General features: G+C 46.7%; 1 protein-coding gene across 1 annotated transcript in view; it reads right to left on the bottom strand.

Moving 5' to 3' along the window:
• The window catches only part of NECAB2 (N-terminal EF-hand calcium binding protein 2), an 83,667-nt gene that overhangs the window by 31,044 nt on the left and 26,547 nt on the right, over positions 1 to 26,076 (bottom strand). Inside the window, exon 3 of the mRNA XM_076348947.1 lies at positions 13,007 to 13,115. Coding sequence (XP_076205062.1) covers positions 13,007 to 13,115 — 109 coding nt within the window. The remainder of the gene's footprint in view (positions 1 to 13,006; positions 13,116 to 26,076) is intronic.

Raw genomic sequence — 26,076 nt, 5'->3', positions numbered from 1 at the left:
TAAGCCTACATACGTTAGAAATGCTAGCGCCCAAAGCTGTGTGCTCTGCACTGTGTGCTTTGCTCCAGAGCACTGGGGCAGCAGAGTCCTCATCACAAGCCAGTAATCTGCAAAACACTGATTTTTCAAGGTAAACTGAACTGACCTTCAATAGAAACAAGGACAGTAAATCTGGCAGGCTCAGGATAAAACATACTCCTTTACTCATCCTGCTTCAAGGCCGTTCCCTCCCTCCACAAGAAGTCCCCGTGAAGTTGCTGCAGCGTCACACAGGGAGGCCAGGATGGCCCTGCTCTGCCTGCAGAAACACAGAGAGAAACCACCAGGTCCTGGGTCCCTGCTGAACACCGGCAGGTAGGGCTCTCACTGCCCAAACCAGACAAAAAGCATCTCAAATACCCACATCTGTGGGTTCAGCATCACCAAAGAGTCTCCCTTAGGTGACCTTCTAGCATGATGGGGAAGATCAGCAGAAGACCTTCATGCCCTTCCCCTCGTCCTCCCCGATGTGGAAGCCCCTGCGCAGACCCATGAGAGCATGGCTGGTGGCTCTCCCGGGGACAGTCACACCCTCAGCAAAGTGCCACATTGCCTTATGGCCACCATGCAGCCCGGGGTGTAGGGTTTACAAGCAAACCTGCTCGCTGGCATCCTGCCCACCATGCCAGAAGATGCCGAGTTCAGCTTGGAGCAGCTTTCATACCTCAGCAGTAAGGTATCTGCTTTACGAAGGCTATTCCAGCTCTGATTGCAAAGGAAAAGGAAAAAAAAAGGATGGTTAGCACTGAATACTAACTCCTAATTGATTCATCATGAATCCCACAGGTGGGCGGCACACTCTGGGGAGCAACAGGTCCAAAAAAGCCTGGATCTGCTCCAAAAAGCCTGCGATACCCGAGTGCAGATGTTCTGCCTGGCAGAGTGTGGCAGAAAAGGCGGTTGCCATAGCACTCGGCATGAGCAGTAATTAGGGATGTGATGGGAAGATGTCTTCTCTAGCCAATGACCCCCAATGCAATTGCATTTTCCTTGTAGCAGTAATAAACCCCGCCAAAACGATGCGAAGAGGCTAGTAAACTTGCTAAACAGAATCTCTGAACTCCAAAACCATCAAAGCTGAGGTACGGACGCAGCAGCCGAAGGGATCTCTGCCCCCCATGACCCTGTCTCAGCTGCTGGTCTTCTCCCATGGGATCCATCCTCACCTCTCCCGGCAGAGCCCCTTACCTCGGCCATGGTTTCACAGTCCACCATCCTCGAGGAAAGGCTTTCGGTGTGGATTTTCCTGGGTTTGGAAAGGGGGAAAAAATCTTCTGCAATGATGGCTCACGCTTTCACGGAGGGTCCCGTGAGTGACCCCACCGGCCCCCACAGGCCACGGGCCCCATTCCCCTTCCCACAGCTGTGGGCTGTGCACAGGGTGCAAGGTACAAGGAGCACAAGGCCCATATACGCACGCTGGGGCTCGGTTTGGCGATAATGCCTGCTAGCAGTAATATTCCTCCTTTTGCTCATGCAGCTGATAAAAGCAACGTGGGCACTTTGCCAGGGTGGGGAGGATTAATCACCCGTCGTTCGTAATACGCTCTTTCAGCAGCACAGCTCTGAGAGTTTCCGTTTCCTTTCAGGGAATCGATATCTACCATAAAGATAGAGACCATTACAACATAACACGTTATTTGCCTAGTTTCTCATTTTTAAAGACTCCCACCTGCTGCTATATTTCAAGGCCAGTTCAGGTCCTCACTCCCTTGGCATACAGATTTTTTCTAGTCATGGACGTTTATGGAGCACTGGGTCCTACCTAAAGCCAGCTGCCCTGTGCAAGCCTCCGTGCAACCTGATTTCCCACCTACAGCTGCAGGTACGGTTCAGAAATAGCATGGTGAAGACCCCAATTGCCTCTCCCACATCCTCAGAAAATCCCAAGCTGCAAACCATCCCTGATGCAAACTAGATGCTTTGTTTCATCGGTGGTTTCAAGACAAGCAAAATATCATTTTCTGTGTGGTAAAGTATTTGACAGAACAAAACACCCAGCTCTAATCATCAAGGGCACCAAGAAAAGAGATTGAATATGGATAAAAGTGAAACAAATGTTCTGGATGCTGTTGGAAAACATGCTCTAAGCTCTCGCTAGTTAAAAGAGAAATAAATGTCACTTTGAAAAAAGGCAGGGGCAATAAACTGGCACCTGCGGAGTACCAGACATTTGTTTGTTCATTCATCAGCAACTCTAATACAGCAACTCAGGCTGTCAGCTTGTGCTAAACCATCTTGCTTTGTCGCACGGCTCCGGAGCCAGGGTCTGGGTCCCGACGATGAGCTGGGCTCAGCATCCATGAGGCTCTGCCCTTCCTGCCTCTCTAAATTAACATAAAAAACGCAGCATAAAGGTGCAATTACCCGCAAAGTGCTGATCATGAATCCAAATCCCCAAACTCCATGGAGTGCAGGAGAAGCCCACCGCAGAGACGTCTCACTGCCGCTCCCCCTGCCTGCCCTCTGCAAAGCACGGCACCTCGCTGCCCACGGCCGCCCCGCAGAGGCACTGTGGGGTTGGGGACACCACAGCCTTCTGCAACTCGGTTGTGGGCAGGGGGATTCCCCTTCCCCCCCCCCCCCACTCCGTATCCTGTTGGACCACCCAGGACCTGCATGTTAAGAGCAAAAATTGGCGGGGTTGCCCATGGAAGAAAAGGTTGGGTGATTAAGGCATGCTCCTCTTGCGTCTCTTGTAAAACCATTTCACAGTCTCTTAAAAATAATCAACATCTTCTCTCTCTGCTTTGTCAGAGGCGGTCAGAACCTCTAACCACTCACTCACTCACAAAAGAAAAATCTCTTGAAAAGCTCATAAAAACTCCAAACCAGACGACAACACAATAAAATGCCTGTTTACAGTGCGATTGATATCCTGAAGAATCTATCAATGCAGCACACTGATTTACTAAACTTAATCCAATAGTTGGTTTCTAAGCACAGTCATCACCTTAAATAAAACAGACATTTAATACAGTACTAAACATTTTCAAGTCTCTGCATGTGCCAAATCCCTAATAAATTGCATCTAAACCCTCAACATTATTTTTTTCTTGGATGGATGACTTGATCTTGAAAATATCACTCTGCCCACAAGTACATCAAAGAAAAGAGAAGGCAGGTTTAATTACAGCCTACAAGTAACTTAGCTGCTAGGAGGGATGGCACTTCCAAATTTATTAAGTTGCTGATTATTATATACACGCTTGGGTCCAGTGTGTATATACACTGGGTTATATCAGCGCTCGCTTAATTTATCTCCAGACGGTGCCAGGCAAAACTGGGCCTATAAACCTTGGAAGGACGGGCTGTACATGCCACGGCCAGCACAGAGGCGGCACTGGCGTCCCCTTCGCTCTAAGGGTATTTCCACCAGCTCCGCTTTGGAAGCACAGCATGATTTTTTTGTGATATTTTCATCACGTTGCATTGAGACAATTGATTTTTTAATTTTGGCACCCTGGTCCCATGCAGAGCCGGTACCTTCAGCCTGCATCCTGCATCACAGCCCGCTTTAAACCGAGCTCTTCATCTTGCATATGGTTTCACGAACAGTAAGCACAGCAATTGCATCTGAGTTAACACCACATCAATTTTGCTGTCAGGCTTGTTCAAACTGATCAGCCTCAAGATAGACTTTTAAATACCACCTGTTTGTGATGCATTTGGGCTGCTTTGTAATGTCAACTCTATTACTGGGGTATTACTGTAACTATTTTGGTTTTGCGTAACAGGCATCCCCTGTTTGCAGAAAATTATAAAACAAAACGGGAAGAAAAAGAATGGTTTCAAGCCATAATGCTCATTTACAAAATCACAACATAGCCCTCCTGCTGTGGAGTGCTCGATAAAGTGCTTTAAAAAAACAAAGCAGCAGAAAGTTGTCCAGATGGGCTCCCATCCACCGCTCAGCCTTTGAACCCACGAGTGTTTTCCCAGTCTGGCCAGTTCAATAATATTTTCCCAGCTGCTTTGTTAAAAGCCAATGACATCCACAAGCACGTTAAAGCCTAATCAGCATTCAGCTAGGACTGCTTCATGCACGCCCTGCATACAGGGAGCAATCCTACGGTGCCACAGGCCGAAAGCAAGAGCGGTGGCAATCTGAGCAGCTATCAGGTACCGCTCACTCGCATTTATGCAGCATCTCTTCTTCTCTGAGTCGTGGTGCTGAGCGGCGCCTGGAGGGGCTCAGGTCATGTCCCCACCAAATACCACTGCAGGGAACCTGAGGGCCATTGCAAAGCCAACCCGGCTCTTCAGTGCCCACCACATGACCGGGACAAGAACACGACAGGGACAAGAACACGACAGGCGTGTGAATGCGGTGATAATCCAGTTATAAAGGTGGAAAAGATTTACGCATTCACAACAGGGACTGGAAATCACTGCCTGGATTTCGGAGCGGTACTGTGCTGGAGCCTGCAGGGCTGAGTTACCCAGAGAAGAGCTATTTGCATCTGTTTGACTGAACACTCTTGTCCCACCGCGCCGGGGTGCTGGTGTCCTGGTCCTCCCTGGGCAAGAAAGCCAAGGGATGCTGTGATTTTTCACCTTCACAGGGGCAGGTTAAGGGCACCAATAACTCTCCGTGGCTTGCAGCAAAGCTATACTTCAGCTGTTTTTTCAGAGAGACAAACTTCCCTCCACCTCTTGGCCCTCTCGTTTCCATCAAAAGAAGTCATTTATGCATGTTTTTAACTTCTCATTATTTCTTTTTAGCACAATTTTCAAAGCAAACCATTAAAACAAATAAATACTCCTTCCTTGTTTTGGGAGGAGAGGGTCTCAGGTTTTTTTGCACAAACTGCCAACAGTATGAATCAGTCAGAAATGGCCTTTTTTGATGAATTAACATTAAACATGTTGCCTATTTCTACTTGATACGGAAGCCTGGACTAATCTGATTTCTATTTGTAATCTCTGTAATATTGAACTGCAAGAGACACAGGTACAAATGAATTGTTTGGAGCTCAGCTGAACGATTTGCTAATTGCCAGAAGCAAACGGTAAGACATTGAAAGCATGAGTTAAAATTAAATCAGCTTCCACCTCCTTTTAGATTTTGCAGGTATATCTTGATTATCACCGAAGTTGTATGTAGGAGAGGAAGAAATCAGAGAAACAAACATGCAGGTTTGGATATGTGACACACAACTGGCAGGGAACTAGTAAAAGAATAGCAAAGCAAGAAATGCCTGTACTCTGTTGCCTGTATTTTCCCAGTATCTTTGTTTCTCATGTATTCTCTTCTCCTGCCACTGAAAAATGATCTAGAAAACCTCTCCCAAAATTCAGTCCCAAGGCAGGCGGCTTGCTCTGCCTACCAAGCAGCAGCTGGACACATCTGCTGCTTGATCGTGACGCCCTATGCACACTTATTCAGAAAAAAACACACGGATGAATTTGTAAGACTGGAGCTTAAACCAAAATCTACAATCTCTTTGAATGCCTACATGACTCAAACACAAGTGGCTGATTAGAATTAAATATCTTTCTTAGTCACTTTTATGGTTTTAATGCAAGCTCTTGGTATCTTTCCATTCCCTAGAAAAGAAAACCTCTGATGCAGAACAGCCCTGCACGATCCGAAAAATAAGCCACTGAGCCCCAATCCTAGCTAGAAAACCCTCCAGTGTAATACTTCTCCGCACCGTTTGCACAGACAAACCCTCCCCGATCTTTGTCCCCCGCAGTAAACGCCAGCCCGCTGCTCCCAGCTCCAATCTGCCTTGCTGCCAGATTAAACAGGCTCCCTCCAGAGACCCCACGGAGAGACTGCCTGGGAAAACACCTGGGAAATAGGATTAGAAATAGAAAAATGTTCTCAAATGTTTATTCAAACAAGTTTCTGTGCAGTTTTTCCAGCTTTGTCTTTCTCCCGATAACCTTCCCAGGGAGTGATTTGTTTTAAAAGCCCCTTTTCTTTGGTGAGCCTGAGATGTTTTGTAGCTCTATCAGCATGCAGCTGCTGAGCACCAGCTTTGGCACCAAGTATTTCTTCACTTAAATGAAAAGTAGAGCACAGTATAGTTTCAGTGACATGTCGGCACAGAGAAGAATAAGCTAGGACTCAAAAAACATCTTCCACATAAACAGAAAGAACAAAATCCACCAAATGCCCACGCTCTTGAGAGCCAGAAATTAGAGCCAGACATATAATTTTTGTGCAATCATTTTGTCCCTTTCAGAAGAGACAAGAACTGTCTCTTGAATCAGTTAATCAAAACCTCAGCTGATTATACCATCCGTAGTTTGTTTCCCAGAGAGCTAATTGAGAACATTCAATATTCAAAAATTAAGTTGGTTTCAACGGGCACATCCATCTCCGTAGTGTGGGCTTCTGCTCCCAGATGAACCTGGCACTCCACTGAATCAGGTTTGCAACGCAAATAGCCAAGATTAGGGAGGGGGAGAAAAAACACGAAAAAAATAGTCAATCATAATCTTCATTGATCCTTGCCCAAGAAGTGGAAGTACTTTCTGTCCAGATTTGAGAGGACTGGACTGCAGAGACCTGGAGAAAAGCATGGGCAGCAGAGCATTGCTGCTAAAGTCTCCCTGCCCACAGTGGACTCTATCAGATGGAGTCTCCTCACACCAAAGGACACCAGACCTGATGTAGGTTGTGGGAAGGCAAAGCATCTCAGAGGGTATGCCTGGGGGGACTGTGGTATCCAAACAAAGTGGTAACAACAGACCTTTTCCACCAGAGGAAAATACTGGAGCAGAAGGACAGCAGGCTGCTGCATGATCAAAGGTACCGAAGGTGTCCAGGTCTGGAGCAGAGTTGTCTGCTGGAAGGAGGGTGTCGAGAACCTCATGTTCACTTGTGATGATGTGAAGCTCCATTTCTGCCCAGGTTATCAGCCGAAGCACAAGGTGTAGCTTTAGCTTGCACACATCAAGCTTCCTTGCAAGCTATTCCTTGCTTAATATTCAGGAACAGGTTTTGAGCTCCTTTGCCTTTGTCTCTGACCCCACCAGAATGCCACATTGCTCTTATACAACACCAAACCGGGAATTTTCAGAGCTCAGGGTACCACCAAGGCAGAGACCTGCAGGGCTGCGACCGAGACATCTTCCTTTGGCTCCTCTCGTGGGGAACAGCGCCAGTCTGAACCCCCAACTACACCCGCAGCACCCTGCCAGCATCTCCTCCCACTCTTTGTATGCTGCTCATCATCGTAGAGCATTAAGCTCCATAGCCACGGCAGTGAGTGTTTGCACAGGGTCTAACGTAAACCAATTTTATTCTCTGGGTATCGGTGCAATCAAAGTAACAGAGAAACAAAATTTATCTTTGCAAGCTATCAGCCCAATTTTGAGAGCTTCTGGCCCTGCAAATGCCCTGATGGTGTCTGCAGAGAGTAGAAATCAGACAAGACCTGGGGGGATTTTTTCCCAGCTGAGTTAGAGGAGGAAGGGGACCGGGGAGGCTGGGCAGGAGGAACACACGCTGCCGCGCTCTCTCCCTCTCCTTAGAGGCCTCGGCACTAGCACTGATGCTCTGCATGGCCACCTCCGGCTCAAAACACACACTGTAACCAGCAAGTCACAACTGCAGGAGACAGCTCACTCCTGCTCGTATCCCTCAGTAGCACTAATACAATCTTAACAGCTTCTCCTGCACAATTAATGGCCAGTGAAATATAGACTTGTCCCTCCTCATTTGCTCTGCTTCCATCAACCTTAAGTAAGCAGTGCTCACAGCCGGGCCCTGAGGAGCAGCTGTCCCACCGTGCCAGCCCAGGGCCAGACCCATCTCAGCCAGCTTCGCTTTGCCAGGCAGCAGGTTGCCCCCACTAACAGCTCCACTTGGGATTGTAGCCGTTTAAACACCCCGTGCAGGGCCAGGTAAGCCCTATCTCCCTGCAAAAGCAGGGGTAGCCCAAAACTCCCACCCTGTCTGCACTGGCATTGCAGGTCTCTCGAAACGCTGGCGCTGAATCCACCGCTGGAAGCAGCACGGCTGTGCCGGCACAGCGCTCTCCGGGCTGACATGCTCAGCTTTGCAGTGGGACTAATTAGCACAGGTGGAGAAGCTCATCAGCATCATTACCTGCTTCTGGGGTGGCCCTGCGTAGTCGTGCCTCCCCTAGCTCTGGGGTTGAACACAGCACTCAGGTTGGTAGCTGCCCTGACCATACCCCACTACATCCCTGCACCCCAAAGCGACCCCAAATTACTCTGATTTATAATACAGCTCCCTGTGGTATCTGAGCAGCTGAGGGGGTCAGGAAGGAAGGTGGCTCCATGTTTCCAGGAAGGATGTTGTTCAGCATCTGAAGGTTCACGTTTTCCCATCCGTCCCCCATTCATTGCCCCTCCGAGTACAGCCCTGCGTACCCACCACGAAGGGCAGGAGGCGGCACGCTGCCAAAGGCGGCACAGGCTGGAGAACACCATCGTCTTCAGTTCTCCATTTGTCACAATACTCCAGCAAATGTGACAGTCTGGGGAAGCTGTGAAGGGCTTCTGAGAAGGGATACCGCTTCTGTTAATTATCCTACATCCTACACTCCAACCTTTTCTAGTGTTTGCCACCGGAGAGAAGAGCTCATTTAGGGGGGCGGGGGAGGTGGAAGCAATTAAAAGAATAGCTATAAGCCTAGCAAAGAGATAACAAATGACAGAGCAGCAGAATGCTAATGCCATGTTCTTGGCTCCTTGTGAATGGACCTGTACAGCTCATCGGGGAAGTCCTGCTCCAGTGAGCAGATCTCTCCCCAAAGGATTGTCCTCTGCAGCTATGAAAAATGTACAAGATAGAAAAGGACTTTTTAAAATCCCCTGCCAGGACTAAATTTGTTTGGTCAACAGCCACATCAGACCTTCCCCTGCTTTCACAAGGACTGAGAAGTGCTCCTTTCTTCCGAGGGGATGCAGAGGGGGGGGTATGTGCCGGCCCAGGGAGCTGGAAGAAGATAGGAACTGTGGGTCAGACAAAGCAAGTTTCGTCTAGTATCACAGTAACATTTTTAAAGGGTTTCATCTGGACATTCATGACCCTAAAACTTGTTTGATTTTCCATTTGCTATGACTTTTTCCTTTTAAAATTGATACATATCGTTAGAAGAAGTAAGAAAAGGTGTACATAACTCTGCAAATATAACAGGATTTCCCAGGGGAACATCAATCTAATGTTTTCTAAAGCCCTGTTCTGCCACTAAACCAAATATATATATTTAAATGTGTGTCTACATATCATACACATAATTTGTGCAATTCCAGTAGCATTGATATTAATAGCAACATATCATTACCTCCCCATTAATCTTCAGGCAGCTCCCCATAAAGCACTGCTGAAACCTCCTGCAATAGCAGCTAAAACTAATAGTGAAAAACCACCTGGCAACGTCTTGCTTTTGCCTCCTGCTTCAGTTGGGAGGAGGGAAGGAGGGCAGCCAGTGTGAGCAATGGAGAGAAAAATGCCACTTGATCATTGTTTTTAAGCAACAGCAGGTTTATTAATATAATTTTGCCAAAAAACCAAGTGAAATACGTGATACATTTTGCACGTTCCTGTTGCCAGATGAAATAACCAGCGATGATGGGACTTACAGCACAGTCCTCGCACCCTGCCATGGATGGCAGGTTCTCTTATGGAGATACCCGGTAATAAAACCCCGGCGCGGGTCTTTGGAGCCCATGCCCACCACACCACATCATTAACCTCCTAGAGACACTTCCCAGGCAGTCAAGAAGAAAGAAGGAGCCTCATTAACGCCCCTGGGCTATTTTGGGGTATCTCATTTCAGTTCAGCGTCCTCCTAACCGCACCTTGCTGGCAACGAGGTGTTTCACTGGGGGACTGTCAGCTGCAGCGCATCACGACTGACTCCCCACAGCAGCACAGCTACTCCTGCATCCGTAACCAACTTCACCTTCCCATTCCTCTGCCCAGCTTTTCTCCTTTCCACCATCTTCCCAACTAAAGCAAGTCGAGAAACCGGTACAGACATTCATTTTATCTTCTTCAGTAAGGCAGTTCCCTGCTCCTAAAAATACTCCAGGAAATTGAATCAACATTTTGTAATTTGGCTGGTAACAGCAATTACTAATAATCAGCAGGAACATAATTTTCTTCATTTTCTACTCTAGCTGTAATGTAATTTCAATAGCAAACTTTGTTTTTCACACTAAACAAACATGATGGGCAATATGAGAAAAACACAGAGATAAAACGGAGTATCAAAAAACAGCCTTAAAAATAAACAAACTTCTACCAAATGGCAAATAATTGTCACTCAAACTGCCTTTTGGAAAGATAAAGTTAATATTGTTCCTATGTTCCCCTGTAAAATGGAAAAATGAAAGCTCCACTCCTCTTGCTTGGCGGCAGCAGCACTCGAAATTGCAACCCTAGTGCTCGGGCACACAGAAGGCTGGAGGCAGCATCCTTCCTGCCTGACCTCCCACAGACCCACCGATTTACTGTGCGGAGAACAAAAGGCAGGGCAAGGTGAAGAGCACACACACAGCTTTGAAGGACTGTACTAGATGCAAGACTGCAGACAAGCAAACTACTCGTTTCATAGCAAAAAGCACTTTTGCAGAAGGAAGCACGACACTGAAATAGGTTTTCTGGAGACTGAGAGCGCTCTTGCAGATAAAAAACAGGAATATTTTCTTCCCCCAACTTGATAAATTTGCTGTAGGTGTCTATGATTTCCAAATCAATAAGCAAGTGCCAATTTCATGCAAGGATTTAACTTGGAAGGGTGACCAACTCATTGCTTTTCCTTCCAGCCAAGAACAGCAGATGCTACACTGCTCTGTGCAAGTATCGGTCCCTAACGGGTATCGATTGACTGGATCAAGCCAGCTTGGCAAAAGAAAAATACTACTGAATTGTGGGAACTCTTGCCACGCTCAGGAGCTGCTCAGCGAGACCCCGCTTGCCGGCAGCATGACATTTAGAAATGGCACATTTTCTCTCTGTCCAGATTAGAAGACATCCCTTGCTAAGGCTCGGAGCAAGCTGCAGATTCTCTACAATCCCCAAGCAAAAGCGGACTGCAATCCAATTTCCCATTTCAAGAAGGCCAGAAGAAACATCCAGACACTAACCCCCATACACCCCGGTTTACACATCAGCTGTCTGCATCCTTTCAAAGGCCAGATGAAAGTTGATAACCTCAGGCAATGATATGAACTATTTCAGAACAGAGGCAGGTGAACACCCAAGACCCGGAGCCTAGAGAGATCCCGCCCGGGAGCATGGCCTGGAGCTCAATAAATAGACCCACAAAGCATAAGGCAGCATCTAGTGTCTGTCGAAGAGGAGCCATTAGAAGGGATGGATCATTCTCAGCGAATTTTAGTAACAAGATCACTTAAGATCCTTTGATTAATTATTCACTGAATAGTATATACCAAGCTGGTCTTTGGCATTTCTGATCTTGGAATAAACTTTGGGAAGTGCACGCATTGGAAAGACAGGATTTTGAGAAACCTCACATTTACTTTGCTTTCAGAAATGTCTTCAGCAGCAGCCCCTGTACCGGGGTTGATGAGTTTTACGTCTGCTGCTTTGGGGCCAGCACACTCTAGAGCGATCACTGCTTTCCAGGGGATATTTTGGATGGGTGGCAAAGCATGCACCACTCACATGGGCAAGACTCGATCTACCTGCTGCCAGAAGGCTTTATAATTAACCAGACTATTATTTTTTTAAGCACTTACTGCAAGACTCCTCATTTGAAATTGGACTCTCTTTTCATCTGCTTTTTGGACAGATTTTTTTCTCTCTAGAGGAATAAGAGTCACACTGGAATATGACTCAAAGCTGGCTTTCGTTTGTATTTCCAAACAGCCTAAACTACTCAGGCTTTTGAAGACGGGTTCCTCTTGGAAAAAGAAAACCCACCAGTGGGCTGTGTCCTTTGTGCCGGTGCCCAGTGCCGTCACTAGCTGCTGGCGGGGGGGGCTCCCACTGGGGGCCCACAGACCCACGGCTTTGTGCCAATCTCAAACACCGCCGGTGCCAGACACTTGTCAGGGGGCTCACAAACACCTCAGACCCCGCCAAAGGCAAGGGCAGTCAGAGGGGACACTGAGGGAGAGACAGCAAAGGCAGGTGGAGGGGCTGCTAACGAGTTTGTCACCTTAATTTGATAGCTCGGCGCAGCCTGCGAAAGCTTGATTCTCAGCGTGAGCCATATTTAGCGTCAACTTTGATGCAACATAAAACTAAAGCAGACCTAGAGCCCCCCTCTGCCATCATTTTTCCCTGCTGCTACTGCAGGGAAATGCAGTGATGCAGAGAGTGCAGTGCTGCTCGTGGATCCGTCCACTTGCCCTTGCTGCCTTGCCCAGGCTTTGTACAGCCACATCAGGCTGCTTGGATCAGAGCAGAGGCAAAGCATCTGCAACAGCAGCTGCAGGGCTTGAGCTGGCCTCCATGCAGCTGAATTCCACCTTGAAGAGAAGGGGGCTCGTTTCTATTAAGTGCTAGAGTGATCACTGCACCAGGGGATATTTTGGACCGGAGGCAAAGCAGGCATGGTCCAAGTGCAGGGGATACAGAGAGATCACAAAGAGACAAGACCACAAATCATTCCAGTTTGTTGTGTGTAAAACAGCTGGATAGGACAATGCTCACAGAGAGTCACACCGTTACCTTTTGTAGCACAGCGAAGCTTTTAGATAAAGTGGAAAAGCTGAAGAGACATTTAAATGCCCTCAGGGGTAAAACTAAGCATCATTTCAGATGCTGTAAAGATCAGGTTGCACTAAAGAAAATGGCCTGAAAAAATCACCAGGACAAAAGAAGTCATAGTGGCCATCACGCTGAGACACAAACTAAGCAGAAATGGAGATTTTGCAAAGTTTTGCAAAGCGAGTTGCGCCCCCGCAGCCTCCGTGGCGCGTAGCTCTCCGGAGCAGCACTGCCCCTGCACACTAATGCTGTGATCCAAAGGCTCTGTGAAACAGTGGGGTGTCAGCACGGGGAACTTACTTGGTGTTATCCGAGTCAATAGTATGAAAGAGCTTCTCAAGTTCTTCTTCATTGAGTGTCCCGTCAGAAAAAAAGGCCTGGAACTCCTCCAGGGACAGCCTCCCGTCATCTGCAAACAGCAACAGAGCCGCTGTTAGGGAACGGGCAAAGCGAGGGGCACAACGACTGAAAATCAAGGGTTACGTTCAGATTTAAAGATTCAGACCAAAAATTATCTCCAAGTGCTTCTGCAGAACTGGTCCCACAACCAATGCAGAGCTCACTGGCCACAGGGTGGGACCTGGCAGCACCAGAGCCAGTTGGAGCTTCGTTGCTCCTGGATATGGACACACTGGCCATTAGCAACTAATTGGGCTATTAACCCGAAGCATGACTCAAGCCTAAAGAGGAAAAGCCTACAAGCTTCATCCTAAAAATGCATTACATTTAAGAAATTATGGAGCGTTTTGTTTACCATATGTTCAAATGATGCAGGATGCTCATTAAGGGACGTATAATACATAGGCAAAGACCTAGGGCTGGAACTAACGACAGATCCACCAGTATCTTTTGCCATCTCCATCCAGCTGCATCCTCTCCAACACAGTGCATCTCCCAGCTCTGACACAAACGCAAAATAGCAGCTACCAAGCACAACAAGAGACATCTTGCTTCATTTGCCAACTGTTTAAACACACAAGGACTGTGTCACCTTAATATTGTGCCTTTACTTCTAAAGGGACCTGATGACGCACAAAATCCATCTGCCCGGCCATACGGGCTACAGCTTGCTGGGCGCCTTTTGGCAAACGCACCAGCACCTGAAGGAGTTACAAGACAGAGGTTTAATAGTGTTCTCCTGGGTACCTAGAGATGAACTTGCAGTAATTTCAGCAGCAAGCTCCAAGCTCATCCTTGAACATTTATTTTGATACCGGCTCTGGCCAGAAGTGCGCAGGCACTTCAGCAGCCTCACCTCCAGCTGTACGAAGTGGCCCTGCAGATAGTCAGTGCCTGGGGGAAAGTGTCGCTGGTCTCAACTCGGAGATCGAAAAACAACATCCAGATTTGAAAATCTGGCCATACACTTTGCGTATTATTTTATATATTGTCCCTAGCATTAATTTAATACTAGGCTTACTACAGCCTACCTAAATGACCAAGAAAGAAAAAAAAAATTCAAATCCATGTACAAAGGGATATAAGAAGGACTCCTTTGCAACTTTTGCTGATAAGGTGACAAAGGCTTACGCCTAACTGTTAAACCTGGAGCCTTTCTCTGTGTGCTGTGGACAGGTACAGCACACCTTTAAAGCCACAGCTGGAAGTGAGGTCTGGTGAAAGCTCCTATGAAGAAATTCAGCAATAAAGCAATGGGAGAGAGACAAAAGAAACTTTACAAAAACTTTAATTTACCTCAAGTTTCTTGTTCAAGTCGCTGACACTGTGCTCTGGTGTGCAGCAGTGCCTAGGGGGGGAATAACTACCCCCGGTCACGTACTATTTAGAGTCTCTCCATTCATATCCACAGAAGATTCATAGACTGGAAATGCTGCCTACTTTGCAGTAGGAGAATGTATCATTTATTTTTCAGTCAAATCAATTATAAACCCTGTTGCTTCTCTTTCAGGAAATGACGCTAGAGGACAAAATTAGCCAACTTATCACATACACAACAATATTTCTTCCCCAAACTAAGTAAGTCTACTGCTCCTAAAACATACCTGCATTGCCAAATGCTAACCCAGTTTCCCTTGCCTGACACAGACGAATTTAGGCCGGTGATAAATTGAGTCCAAGATACTTATTTAATTGGCAATTACGAAAGGAACACAGCAGGGGAACAAAATCTACAGCAACACTAGGCGAAAAGAGTATCATTGTCAGAGCACCACAATGGCTCTAGAGTGCGCCCAGCTGCCTGTATTGTTTTTCTGCGTTCCTTCGTCAAAACGTGACCTCTTTGCAGCAGGCAGGGTGCAGAATACCAATGCACAGCTCAGAGGATGGGTCCCAGATTTGCTGTCTGTTTCTGATTACAGAAAACTAAAGCATCTGTGCTTCAACAAGTACCTATTGCTTGAAGCATCCCACCAGTGTCACTCGGCGGCTAACCCGGTGGTGACACTCTTGCTGAAGGAGATAAAAAGACTGTGCCCAGAGCAAGAGCCCCATCCACACCATCCACCTCCACCTCTACATACTGCCCAGCGGGATGAGAAACTTCAGCCCCAGTGCTCCTATTTATGCAGTATCCTAGCCAAGATCAAGGTTTTGTTTCTTCTGATCCTGGCTGGTAATGAATGTACGCCTTCAAGCATCAAGATCAAAAGGATAACGGCATTTCTATCCCACGAGGGCTAAACAGTTCTTTTTCTAGGGTACAATTCCTGCAAACCTTAAATCAGTGCTTGTTCACCTCAAAATTGTCCTTCCACAGAGAGAGCAGGCAGAATTAAATTCCCAGGAAAGTCACATAAATCAACTTACTGGGAAAGAAAAATAGTAAAATCAAGTGATTTTTTTTCACTTAAGTGCTTTAATCCAAATTTACCGTTCACTCACCTCTAAAAGACACAAAAGATGTTTCTCTCAAAGTTAAGGGAAAAGCCTTTTTCCTTTACCTACTTTATATCTTATAACTCGTCTCTTTCATTTTATTCTTGCTTGATTTCTTTTGAGTAACGCATGCCAGGCTGCATTTTTGCAGCAGCCTCTGAAACGTCGGTGTTTAAAATCTGTGCCAAAATACTGCTCTGACTCCTGTCTTGCAGCCTCCGGAGTCGCAGGTGAGGACAGGGACGCAGGTACCAATACACACCAAAACTTTTTGGCATTTAAGAGCATAAAGCAATACAGGATGGGTGAAGGCTCTAGAAGGAGGAGGTGACAGTGAATTTTATTTCATTTTTGTTGTTTGGAGACTCCACGGAACTGGTTGGTCCCTGGCAGGAATTTGAGTAAAAGTACAAATTTTACTCGCAAAGAGTGCTCGAGACTTTCATCCCCCAACAAATAACACCACAAAGTACCAGTCAGCTTAAAGCTGATCGTCATTTAATACAAGCTGGAATACTTGTCTGCAAACACACAAAGCAAAAGCCTTCCAGAGTAACAAGCTAATCCTTGAGCTGCATATCTATAATTGTGAAACAGCCTGAAAGCCCCGGGTTGCTGGAGCCTAGCAGGCAAGGAAGCCTTCAGGGAACTCGGGCGATAAGGGGAAGCAGACCGGGCTGGGATTTGGCAGTTAAAATTAAAATGATAGAAAATCCTGGGCAAGGAAGATTGATCAAAACGTTACCGACAGCAGGTCCACCCGCCGGCGCGTGCTGTCATAAGAGCTGATGGAGACGCTGTGCTCCAGGAGCAGCCTTATCAGGAAAGTCACAGGAAAGCAAGCTTTTTCTGAAAGCAGAAGTGTCCACACTTGCCAAAGGACAGATAAGACTTCCAGAAACTTGCTTTTTTGCTGAAAGCTCCTGGGTGCAAGAGGTACAAATTCTCCAGATGAACTGTCAGGCGTTGTAGCAGAGTGGCAGCGTCAATCATACGGTTCGACCTCACCCATGCCCTGCCCTGTAGGAGCTCATCTGGGGACACTTCAGCCCTAGGTGGCTACTGTTGATAGGAAGGATAATAGAAAAATTGAGATTCCACATCAAATCTCACTAAACAAAATAAAGCTTCCATCAGTTTTAAGATCTAGAGAAGTCTTTGTGACTTTCATCTGGATGAGCACACTAAAGGCAGACAACTTTCTTTCACCTACTCACCCCCCTCCCCTTTAAACCCAGTACTTGAAGTCAACACCTAAGCTGGCAGCAAGGGCAAATGCCACCGACTAGAAATCACCTACATTGGCGCTGATCGGCTGAGAAAAGAGAGAATCAGGCCACAGCTATTCTGCCATCATTTTTTCCTGAGAGAGTAATCTTCATTTTACTCTAGCTTTTCAAAATAATCCAATCACAGGCAAAGACCAAAGCAAACTACCGGCCAGAGTTATCAAAGTTAAAACTAACCAAAGAGAGAAGGATATAACGGAGAACATCAGAAAGCCCCAACTGGGATTTTATTATTGCTCCGTTTGCCATCGTGAAAATCTGAGGAGTCTAGAGACGGCTTTTACGCCTTCTAACTTGCACAGTCAGGCTGTTCTCACCTGCTAAAGCAGCCAGGGGAGAAATCAAACTAAGAACATAAATCGTCCAAAATATAGGAAATCTGATGGCTGGGTTTTTGGAAATTCACTCAGCAATACAAATAGCTTAAAGCATCTACAAAATAAGGTCACTGTTCTGAGCCTGAGTTTGCTAAATCCATTTTCAATTACATCAGGTTGAGACTGCTCATATATTTTCTAGCTATATTATGAATATATTTCATTACTTATTTTTATTACTCTATGAGTTCTAAAATGCTTTAAGCCCCGCTCAGTATGCAAGCGCCAGCAGAGCTACGGGTAAGCAAATTGGATTTTATTGTGGCCTGTGCGTGCAGATAGACGAGCCAGCGAGAACATGGACTGGCTTCTACCCTGGCCCCGTCATCCAGTGCCCTCGGAAGTCAGCGGGAGCAGCTTTATTCATTTAAATGAAGCTGGATATAGACTTGACTTTTCAGTCCTGGGCCGTTAGGAAAAATTACCTCCAGGTCCTGCGATGGATCTGAAAGATGCAGATCAGACACTAAATGGGAGACCTCAAAATAGCCCTTTTAACAGAGTTTTTTAGCTGCAAAACCTGCCTCGAAAGCTGGATGTTCTCCATGTTCAGGCAGCTGGACCCATTTTGGGATGTCTGCAGCAGGACTGCACCGATGGGGATGTCCTGGGCAGGCAGTCCATCGCTTATCACCCCGTTTACCTGTGCCACGGCTCCAACCGTAACACAGATACACCCGGAGGTACCGGGAACTGCACCCCAAAAATCAGCTGCAAGGGGAAGTCATACTGAACAGGGGAAAGGATAATGAAGCAAATAGGCTCCTAAGCCTGGAGAAAGCCATTTCATCTGCCATTTTCAGAAGAATTCAGTGTGGGGTTTTTTTCGACCATTTATTTTCACCTAGATGCTGCCCTGATGACTGTCTTGATGTCCTCCAACACCTTAATCTGTGGCTTTGGGGAGGCTGCTGGCGGATCGCAAACCAGGCTTGCTGAGCTGCCGCTCTCATGTGAAGGTCATGGGCCATGTCCCCTGCGTCATCGAACGGCTGTGACTGCACCTTGCACGGCATCGCACAACCTTTCTGCTGGCTGAAGAAGGGGTGCATTCGCTGCAGCCCTCGATCTGCTCCCAAAGTCATCTGCAGCCAGCTGAAAATTATCCACCCGCTCTGACTCCAGTATCACAGAGTTACTTTGGGGGCAATTGAATTTAGCTGGAAGCAGGCCTGGTGATTCACCTCCAGCTTTGGCTGAAGCTGCGAAGCCACAGGAGCTCTGCGCGAGAAGCACAGCTGACGTTTCGGTGGCTCCTTACAAGGACCGTGCCATTGCTACTGGAACGGAGCCCCTGCAAACGTGGTTGCTAATGACATGTGACACACATCATTAAAAGGAAAATACAATTATAGTAATTTTCTAGTGAAAGGAATTTAAGGAATGACTACAAAATCACCTTTTTTTTTGAAAGGTAACTAATGCCCAGCGCAGATGTTTTCACAAGGGTTGGTACCACACCAAGTGATCTGCACGGATAACCTGAGACACAGATTGATGTTTCCATCACAGGTGACAGTCTCTGTTTGAAACACTCCTGTGCGTTTCCTAATGCCGGCTGGGATTGCTATGGGACCGGCTGGTTGATGCTGGCACGGGAATGCAAAGGCTGGCACAGAAGAAGCCACAGTTTGCCATACAGACAAAGCCGGGGACTGAACTTCAGAAGCTGGGGCTTTGCTTACTCAACTCATTGGAAAACACTTGATAAATGCTTTTCTTCTTGCCATTGACACAGTTTCGAGGTGGTGTCTCCTATCTTCTGCCAGTGATCCCACCACAGCCCCCACGACCATAACCCACAGCGCTCCTCGCACCAGGGCAGGCTGTGCACGTGCACCAGAGCCCAGTGGCAAATGCCACAAGCAGCTCTGCTTTCAGCACCACCATTCTCTTTTTGCCGTGTGTTAATACAAACCTTTGGGATTTTTTTATCTTCCCGGGACATCTTTCCTTCCTATGCTCAGACAAGGCCTTATAGAGACATAAGTCGCACATAGCAAATGAAAGAACATCTCTTAAGAAGTCAGCCAATACCCCTCCCTAGTCATTTAGCCCAGTAATAAATATCAGCTCTTCTTCAGTAATTTGAAGGTACTTCTCTCTGTATCAAAGCACGGAGTTCATCAAACAAAATATTAAGCCAACTTTGGTTTTTTTTCTTTCTGCTCTGCAGCAAACGATGCAGTTTTGTGATACGACTGGAACTGGTGCATATTCAAAATCTTTCACGGGCACTGATATAGCTCTGAGGGCTCAGAGCTCCATATATCTCAAAAGGGCACTGAGGCTCCTCTTTGTGCCAGGGTTAACCTTTTCGTTTCCACTAAAAAAGGGGGAAAAGTGACTTTCATTTCAAAATGACCACATCAGTCAGCATAAGATGTTGAGGAATGACTTAAAGCCTGGTTCTTGTCTAGGATGATGAATATGCATGTACCAAGCAGATGATGGCTGGCAATCTTCCCTTTAGGACCTGGCCCGGGGAAAAGTGGGGATTTCCACTGTAGTCAGAAACCTGCACCTCGTTCTCACCAGAAATAGCCTGGGCATCCAGCAATGTCCATTAACGTGCCAGAATTTTCCCCAAGCTGCTCAGCTTTTATCATCAAATCAAGCCTTTTGTCATCCTAGAATCAGAAGTAATTTTGAAATTATTTTTAATAGCAGCTATAGATAGATACCAAACGTAGGCCAGTAGGCAGGGAGACATACAGGAGTGATATAGCACATTTTCTCCCATTGTCTTTTGTGAAGACTCTACTATTTTTTCAGTTTCCCAGATAATCCTCACCCTGCTGTAAGGAGCCGATTAAAATTGTTTTTTTTCTGCACTCACCCAACATATTGACTTTGGATGTTTTATCACAGCTATTTAGGAATGTCTTCCAAAGAAATTCCCAGTTCTTTACAAATTAAATGCTGGGATCAGACTTCCCCAGGGTGCAAACAGCCTGGCCAGGTTCAATGCAATTGCTGTTTAATAGAGGCTATAACAAACCCTACCCAAACATTTAGAAGAGGATTTAGACAGAGATGCCAGTAGTCCACAAAGCTTTCTTAATCCACCATTTTCCTATGGAAAACAGGAGGTAACCTGTTTCAGTGCTCCTCTCGCTAATGAGATTTCTTTTCTTGCAATTTAAAAAGAAAATGAATAACTGCTGATTTCAATACATTTGCTTCACAACCGTAGTGGCACAAGAAAATACTGAGTCAGCCCTTCCACGTGCTGCTGCTCTGTAATAATTCATGAAAACCGCAGGTGGTCTGGCCCCCAGGGTACTTTGTACCTGAACATGTTGGTCTAGCTCAGGGCAGACCAGTGGGAAAACATTCGGGAAAAGAAACTGTAGCTTTAGGTAAGCGACCTCGTAGTAAACAGTTCACATTAAGAGGCAATACCTGAACTCTCGATGCCTGCCTTTGGGCAGCCGAAGGGGCCGGAGGGGAGCAGCCTGAATGGATGCGCACCAAGGGTATTTACTGATCAGTGTGGTAGCACACAGGAGACCTCAGGGCTCCTCTGGGCTAAATACCATAAATATATTGCATATAATAAATAAATGTAAAGAGACTGGGGACATACCTTCTCCCCCCTTTCTTCACTCTCCCCCTCAGGAGATCTCCGTTTCCAAGCTGTTGCAGTCATCAGCAGACCCAGCTTAGCTCCAGACATACAACTGCCACTGCCTCCCAGTTATTTCTCATCTTAATTGGCCTCAGCCTGTCTCCTTTATACTGGGTGCTATTAAATGGCTGACTGAACAACCATAGCTTTTTAGCACCTTTGATTTATTTGCCCATTCAAACTGTTTCCCCTGCGAGTCACACAAGCACAAGCCACCACGGGAAAGCAGCAGATTCCTGTACAGAGCTTGCAGCCTCCTGACCCAAACAGCCCAATTCTCTCTCCCAAAGGCTTTGGTTCTCCACGTATTCAAACATCTGCCTTGCTTTCTCCATCGTTACTCAGCCCCATCTTTCTCTGTCGTCCCGAACGTTGTCTTCCTTCTCCATTAATGTGCCTTCAGCACCTTCCCTCCCCACCTTCTTTTCCTTTTTGAACTCTTGGATGTAACATGCAATGATGTTGTAGATACAGTTGCACAAAACTAGGCTTTCTGGTTTAGAGGGGATTGTATGGGGAGGAGTGGCTGAAACATCATCAACCTTTGATCCCTACCACTTGATCCCCAAAATTTCTGTTTATTGCCCAGGCAGCCTTATTGCAGACCCCTTCTTTAGTCACCCTCCTGAAACGCTGCATTTCAAAAACACCAGCAAGCTCTCCACTACCAAACCTCCGGTCAAACCACGCAAGCTGCTGACAGCCTCTCTAAACATTTGATCTAAAGGGGAAATAAAACACAAAGACAGCACAGCTTGTTAATACGAGACAACTCCGTGCTCCAGCGATCCCAAAGCTGAAAATCCTGACTTCAAAACTTCCTCCTTCCATTTAAGGCAAAATTCTCCCAAGGAGACCTTGTTAAAAGAGAACAGAACCTGCCTCGTACAGTGCCCTAAAAATGACTATTCTGCACGGGAAGTACTATAAACCATGAAAAATACACTAAAATAAATAGTGGGAGAAAAACTGATATTTGGATATGTATATTAAAATATTAAATAGTATAGCTGCTATTTTCATATGCATCTATGCATCAGCAAACCACAGTGTTACACGTCATTCCCTGCAAGGTTAAGTATTTCTTTGCATGTACAATAGAGGTGGCCTGGGAATCACAGAGAGATATTGAAATTTGCTACTGAGCTCTGCCACCATCAAAGCAGAGGAGCGGGTTTATTTGGGAGACTTTTTTGCAATTCCCCACACACACATCAAAAGCTACGCATGGTTTCAGGCTGTTGCAAGGCTCTTACCACGTGGCTCTGCCACGGTCCTCCTCCAGATGCATCACACTGGATTCACGGAAAGGCAGAAAGCTCGGGGTGATGGGCAGAGATGAAAAGCCGTGGCAGCACTCAGCATGCTCTCCTTCAGGTCTCCTACAATAACGAGATGGGGCCTAAGGGAGCTCATGCATTCCTGGACTCCAGGTTACCTTCACCTTATCTGAACAAAAAGCCTCTGAGAAGCCACCATGGGTAACGTATTGCAGAGTCCCTTCTCTCCAGGGTGGCTGAGGACAGATCACATACATACACCAGTGCCTGACCTCCTGCTGTGTTCAGCAGCAAAGAGGGAAACCTGCGTTCCTCTGTAGGGACAAGTCAAAATGTCACTTCTGAAGCTTATCAGAAGATCACTTCATTTCCATCTCTGAGAGGGCAACCAAAAGCTCCGTTTTCCTGAAAAGCAGACCCTGGCGTTACAGCTCCCTCCTGCACCCAGTCAGACCAGGAGAGTACGACTGATAATCTCGGGCAATTGCTGGAGCAGCCACAGCGTGGGCACAGCAGCTCCAGCACAGCTGTTGGGTGTACTCTGTATCCCACCAGATTTAGGGAACAGCTCAAAGACGAGAAGCCCCACAGCTCTGTGTAATTGAGATGAGCAGCAAATCCGGACCACGGAGCTCACCCAGCATTCAGCCTACTTAGACAGCCACAGCGCATGCATGCTTTGCCAAAGATCAGGCTGAAGAGGAAAGAGAGAAGGAAGAGAATTTTTAGATAGCAGGTTCTTCATCTTAAGTCAAATCATGCGGGAAAACACCATCGCTTACTGACAGTACCTTCTCACACATTCCTAAAACACATCGCAGTCTGTACAGGGCCCTCTCACTCCCAGAAGAGCAGCAAAACAGGCAGCCCTCTGATGAGGGAGGGGAGAGGACCTTATATACTATACTTGCAGCAGAGCAGACTACAGCAGAGCCCAGCCTATGGGGCTGCAGACCTGCAGCAAGCTTGCCCAGCAAGTGTGTACATAGCCATTTCTCTAAGACTACAATATTGTCCAAATTTGGGTGTTATTTCACTGGAAGAGCCAGAAAGGAAGATCTTGGCATCATACTGACCTCCTCTGCCAAATTAATGTCCCTGCTTCTGAGTGGGGACAACTCAGAAAACAGATTTAGAAAGGCAACGTATGTAATTTTACGCCGTGCCCCAGCTGGGAACGCGGTAGCTGAAACGTTTGGGAACTACCAGCTCCAGGCAGACAGCCAGCACAGAAGTTTTCAAACTTGATCATTAAACTTTGGCAGAAACATAAAGAAAAGTGAACCTAGGATGATATATCGGGAGGTTTCAATCAACCCAAAGCAGAGGCCAACGCTACCAACTCCAATACACCCCAGCTCTGCAACAGCCTATTAAACCCAGATTTCTTGGAAAGCTCAGCGACAGGCACCAAACAGCCCGAATCCCCTTCTGCTCCTCATTAACCAGCCATTCCCACTTGCTTTTTCTTCTCTAAGGTGCAGATGAATATTTCAGAGGGCCACGGTAGGGTTTCCACTGTTTTCAGCTCATTACACCCAGCACTCGGCTTCAAAAAAAGGAAGAGGCAAGTGTTTGAGCAAAAGAGGAAAAATTTATGAAAATGCATGGTGTTGCCTCTCAAAAGTGTGGTCCTGGTGTGGCCAGAGCGGGGCAGGGAGAGGACCTCCCTGGGGTTTAGGCTGTTCTCGGCGGGCCTTGCAGCACCACACTCAATCTGGACGCAGCACAGTTTTGGCAGCAGAGCCAGTGCTGCTGCCAGCTCCTCCATGTGCTGCTCAGTGGGGATTGCTGCTGCCGTACTGCGGCGCTGGCCTCTCCCGAGGACAGCCAGGGTAGGAGCCATGGACAGCGTTTTAGCTGCTGCCCTTCCCGGGGAAGCAGAGTGCCAAGACAGTTAAAAAAATTTGCTATGGATGCAGCTACAACATTTTATTTGATTTCCTGATCTATGCTAGCAGAAGCTGCATTTCAACCTAACCAAAGGATTTAGTATACAGACCAGAACCAGCTCCCGGGTCCCCATGGGATGGAGGGGTCTCCCCTTGTCAGGAATGAGCCACCCAGCCACAGGCAAGTCTGAAACCTCACTTGGTTTCTGTCACTGGCAGCAGTTACACCATGAGTTTGTCCCTTGTAAAATAAGCGTTATTCTGTGCTTAATAAAACACTCGCAGCAGATGAAAAGCACTGCTATAAATGACCTTTTACTACCACCGGCAGTGGTACCGTGGCTATTTTGGTGCGGCAACCACTGGAGTTGTTGACTGTTGACAAATTAGCAACAAATCACCGCGGATTAGAGAACTACAAACTCATCGCTTTCTGCAGTCCCATGAAACAATATCCAGATTGCTCTGGCAGCATCAACAGTTTTCCATTCAGCTAACAAGCTGCGCAGAGATGAAGACAGCAAATTAAACTAACTCGAAAAGCAGATACCTCATTTGCATTTTCAGAAGGCAGAAAAAGTTACGCTACTGCATTATCATTTGCAGCATATAGGACATTCAGGTCCTTGTGCCAGGACTGAGAAGAAGTTATTTGAATGGCAAATCATAACCTGCGTAATTAATAACTAGCTTCCTTGTCTTAACCCCTGGACTATGAAGTCCAGGCATAAGCCTACAACGCTGATCTCCTGCAACACAAACATTTTGTTTCTTGAAACTCAATGGTCTCAAAATTCCCATTGAAGAAGATTCAGGCTCTAAACCAAACTACTGCTCATGTTCGACGATCCCTCTCTGAGAAACTCCTTTGCCAACAGCCAAATCTCCTCCACAAACTTAGGTTGTTTGGGGTAATCTTTGCTTCAGGACTCGGCATAAACGAGAGCCAGAGCAGTCCCTCCCCACGGGATGCTCCTGCGGGTCTCCAGCACTGCCCGTCCTGGCTCCCCACGGGTTGCACGGGGAGAGCAGCCAAGCAAAGCCCGGCTGAATCCAGCACAGTTGCTCTTAATTTTATGCTCCCGCTTCATTAGCTTCTGCATTTCTCATTTATTTTCACAGAAAAAAATGTAAGCTCAGCGTCTCCAGCTATTTGTCCAGGGCAGGATGGGTGTCTCAGCCCTGTCAGAGATATTTAACGTCTCTAAAGCAAACAATGCAGATCTTTTCCACGCTCTTTCGTCCGTTTGCTTCAGCAAAGCAGCTGAGCAGCACAGAAGCGGAGCAGTCCTGCAGAGAAGGTACATCTGCTCTGACAAGACTGCAAAGAAAAAAACCCAATTGTCTTTTTCTGCTCCAGTGAATTAAACAAGCACATCTTTAATCACATACTTCTGCAACTAGCTTTTAACAAAGCTGCAGCATTAATGCCTTTTCTGTGTATTTGTTGTAGTTGTTTGTGTTAAAAGAAATCCAAAACCAGGACTCTTATCAGGCTTTTTGATTTTAAGGGAGGGGAAAGATATTTTGCTGTGTTTGCCACAATGCCCCATGTTGTAGAGAATAGAGAATAAAGTACAAATGACAAAATAGAAATTAAAACAAATGACAAATAAAATAACCAGCCACACTGAAGAACAAGCACCACTGCAGCATCAAGCTGCACAATGAAAACCTAGCCCCCAGCCCATGCCAAATGGGCGCTGGTTTAACAAGTAGGTCACCGCACAGCACTGCGAAAGGCTGTTCGATGTGCTCCACTCAAATTTAATTGCAAAAGCAGCCAAAGCCCGTAAGTACCGGCAGGAAAGGCAGAGGGAAAGTTGTGCATCAACCCAAGACTCTTGTTTCGAAGCACCCCCCGACCACCCCTGTCTCGGCGTCTCCCAGTCGGCTCCCTTCAGCCCCCACGCCCAGCATCCCGGCCACTGGCTCTGGGGCTCTGCGGTTCCGCCCGGCCCACTTTAATTTAGCTAAATCTAAAACAAGGAAAAAAAGTATTTGAAGGACAAAGCCATTGGAAAAATGCCTGCAAGTTTTTAGGTTTTTTTTTTTTTTCAGGG

This window comes from Aptenodytes patagonicus, chromosome 11, assembly GCF_965638725.1.
Source record: "Aptenodytes patagonicus chromosome 11, bAptPat1.pri.cur, whole genome shotgun sequence".
Classification (NCBI taxonomy): Eukaryota; Metazoa; Chordata; class Aves; order Sphenisciformes; family Spheniscidae; genus Aptenodytes; species Aptenodytes patagonicus.
The sequence above is the reverse complement of the archived record's forward strand: the minus strand, read 5'-3'. Positions and strand labels throughout refer to the sequence as shown.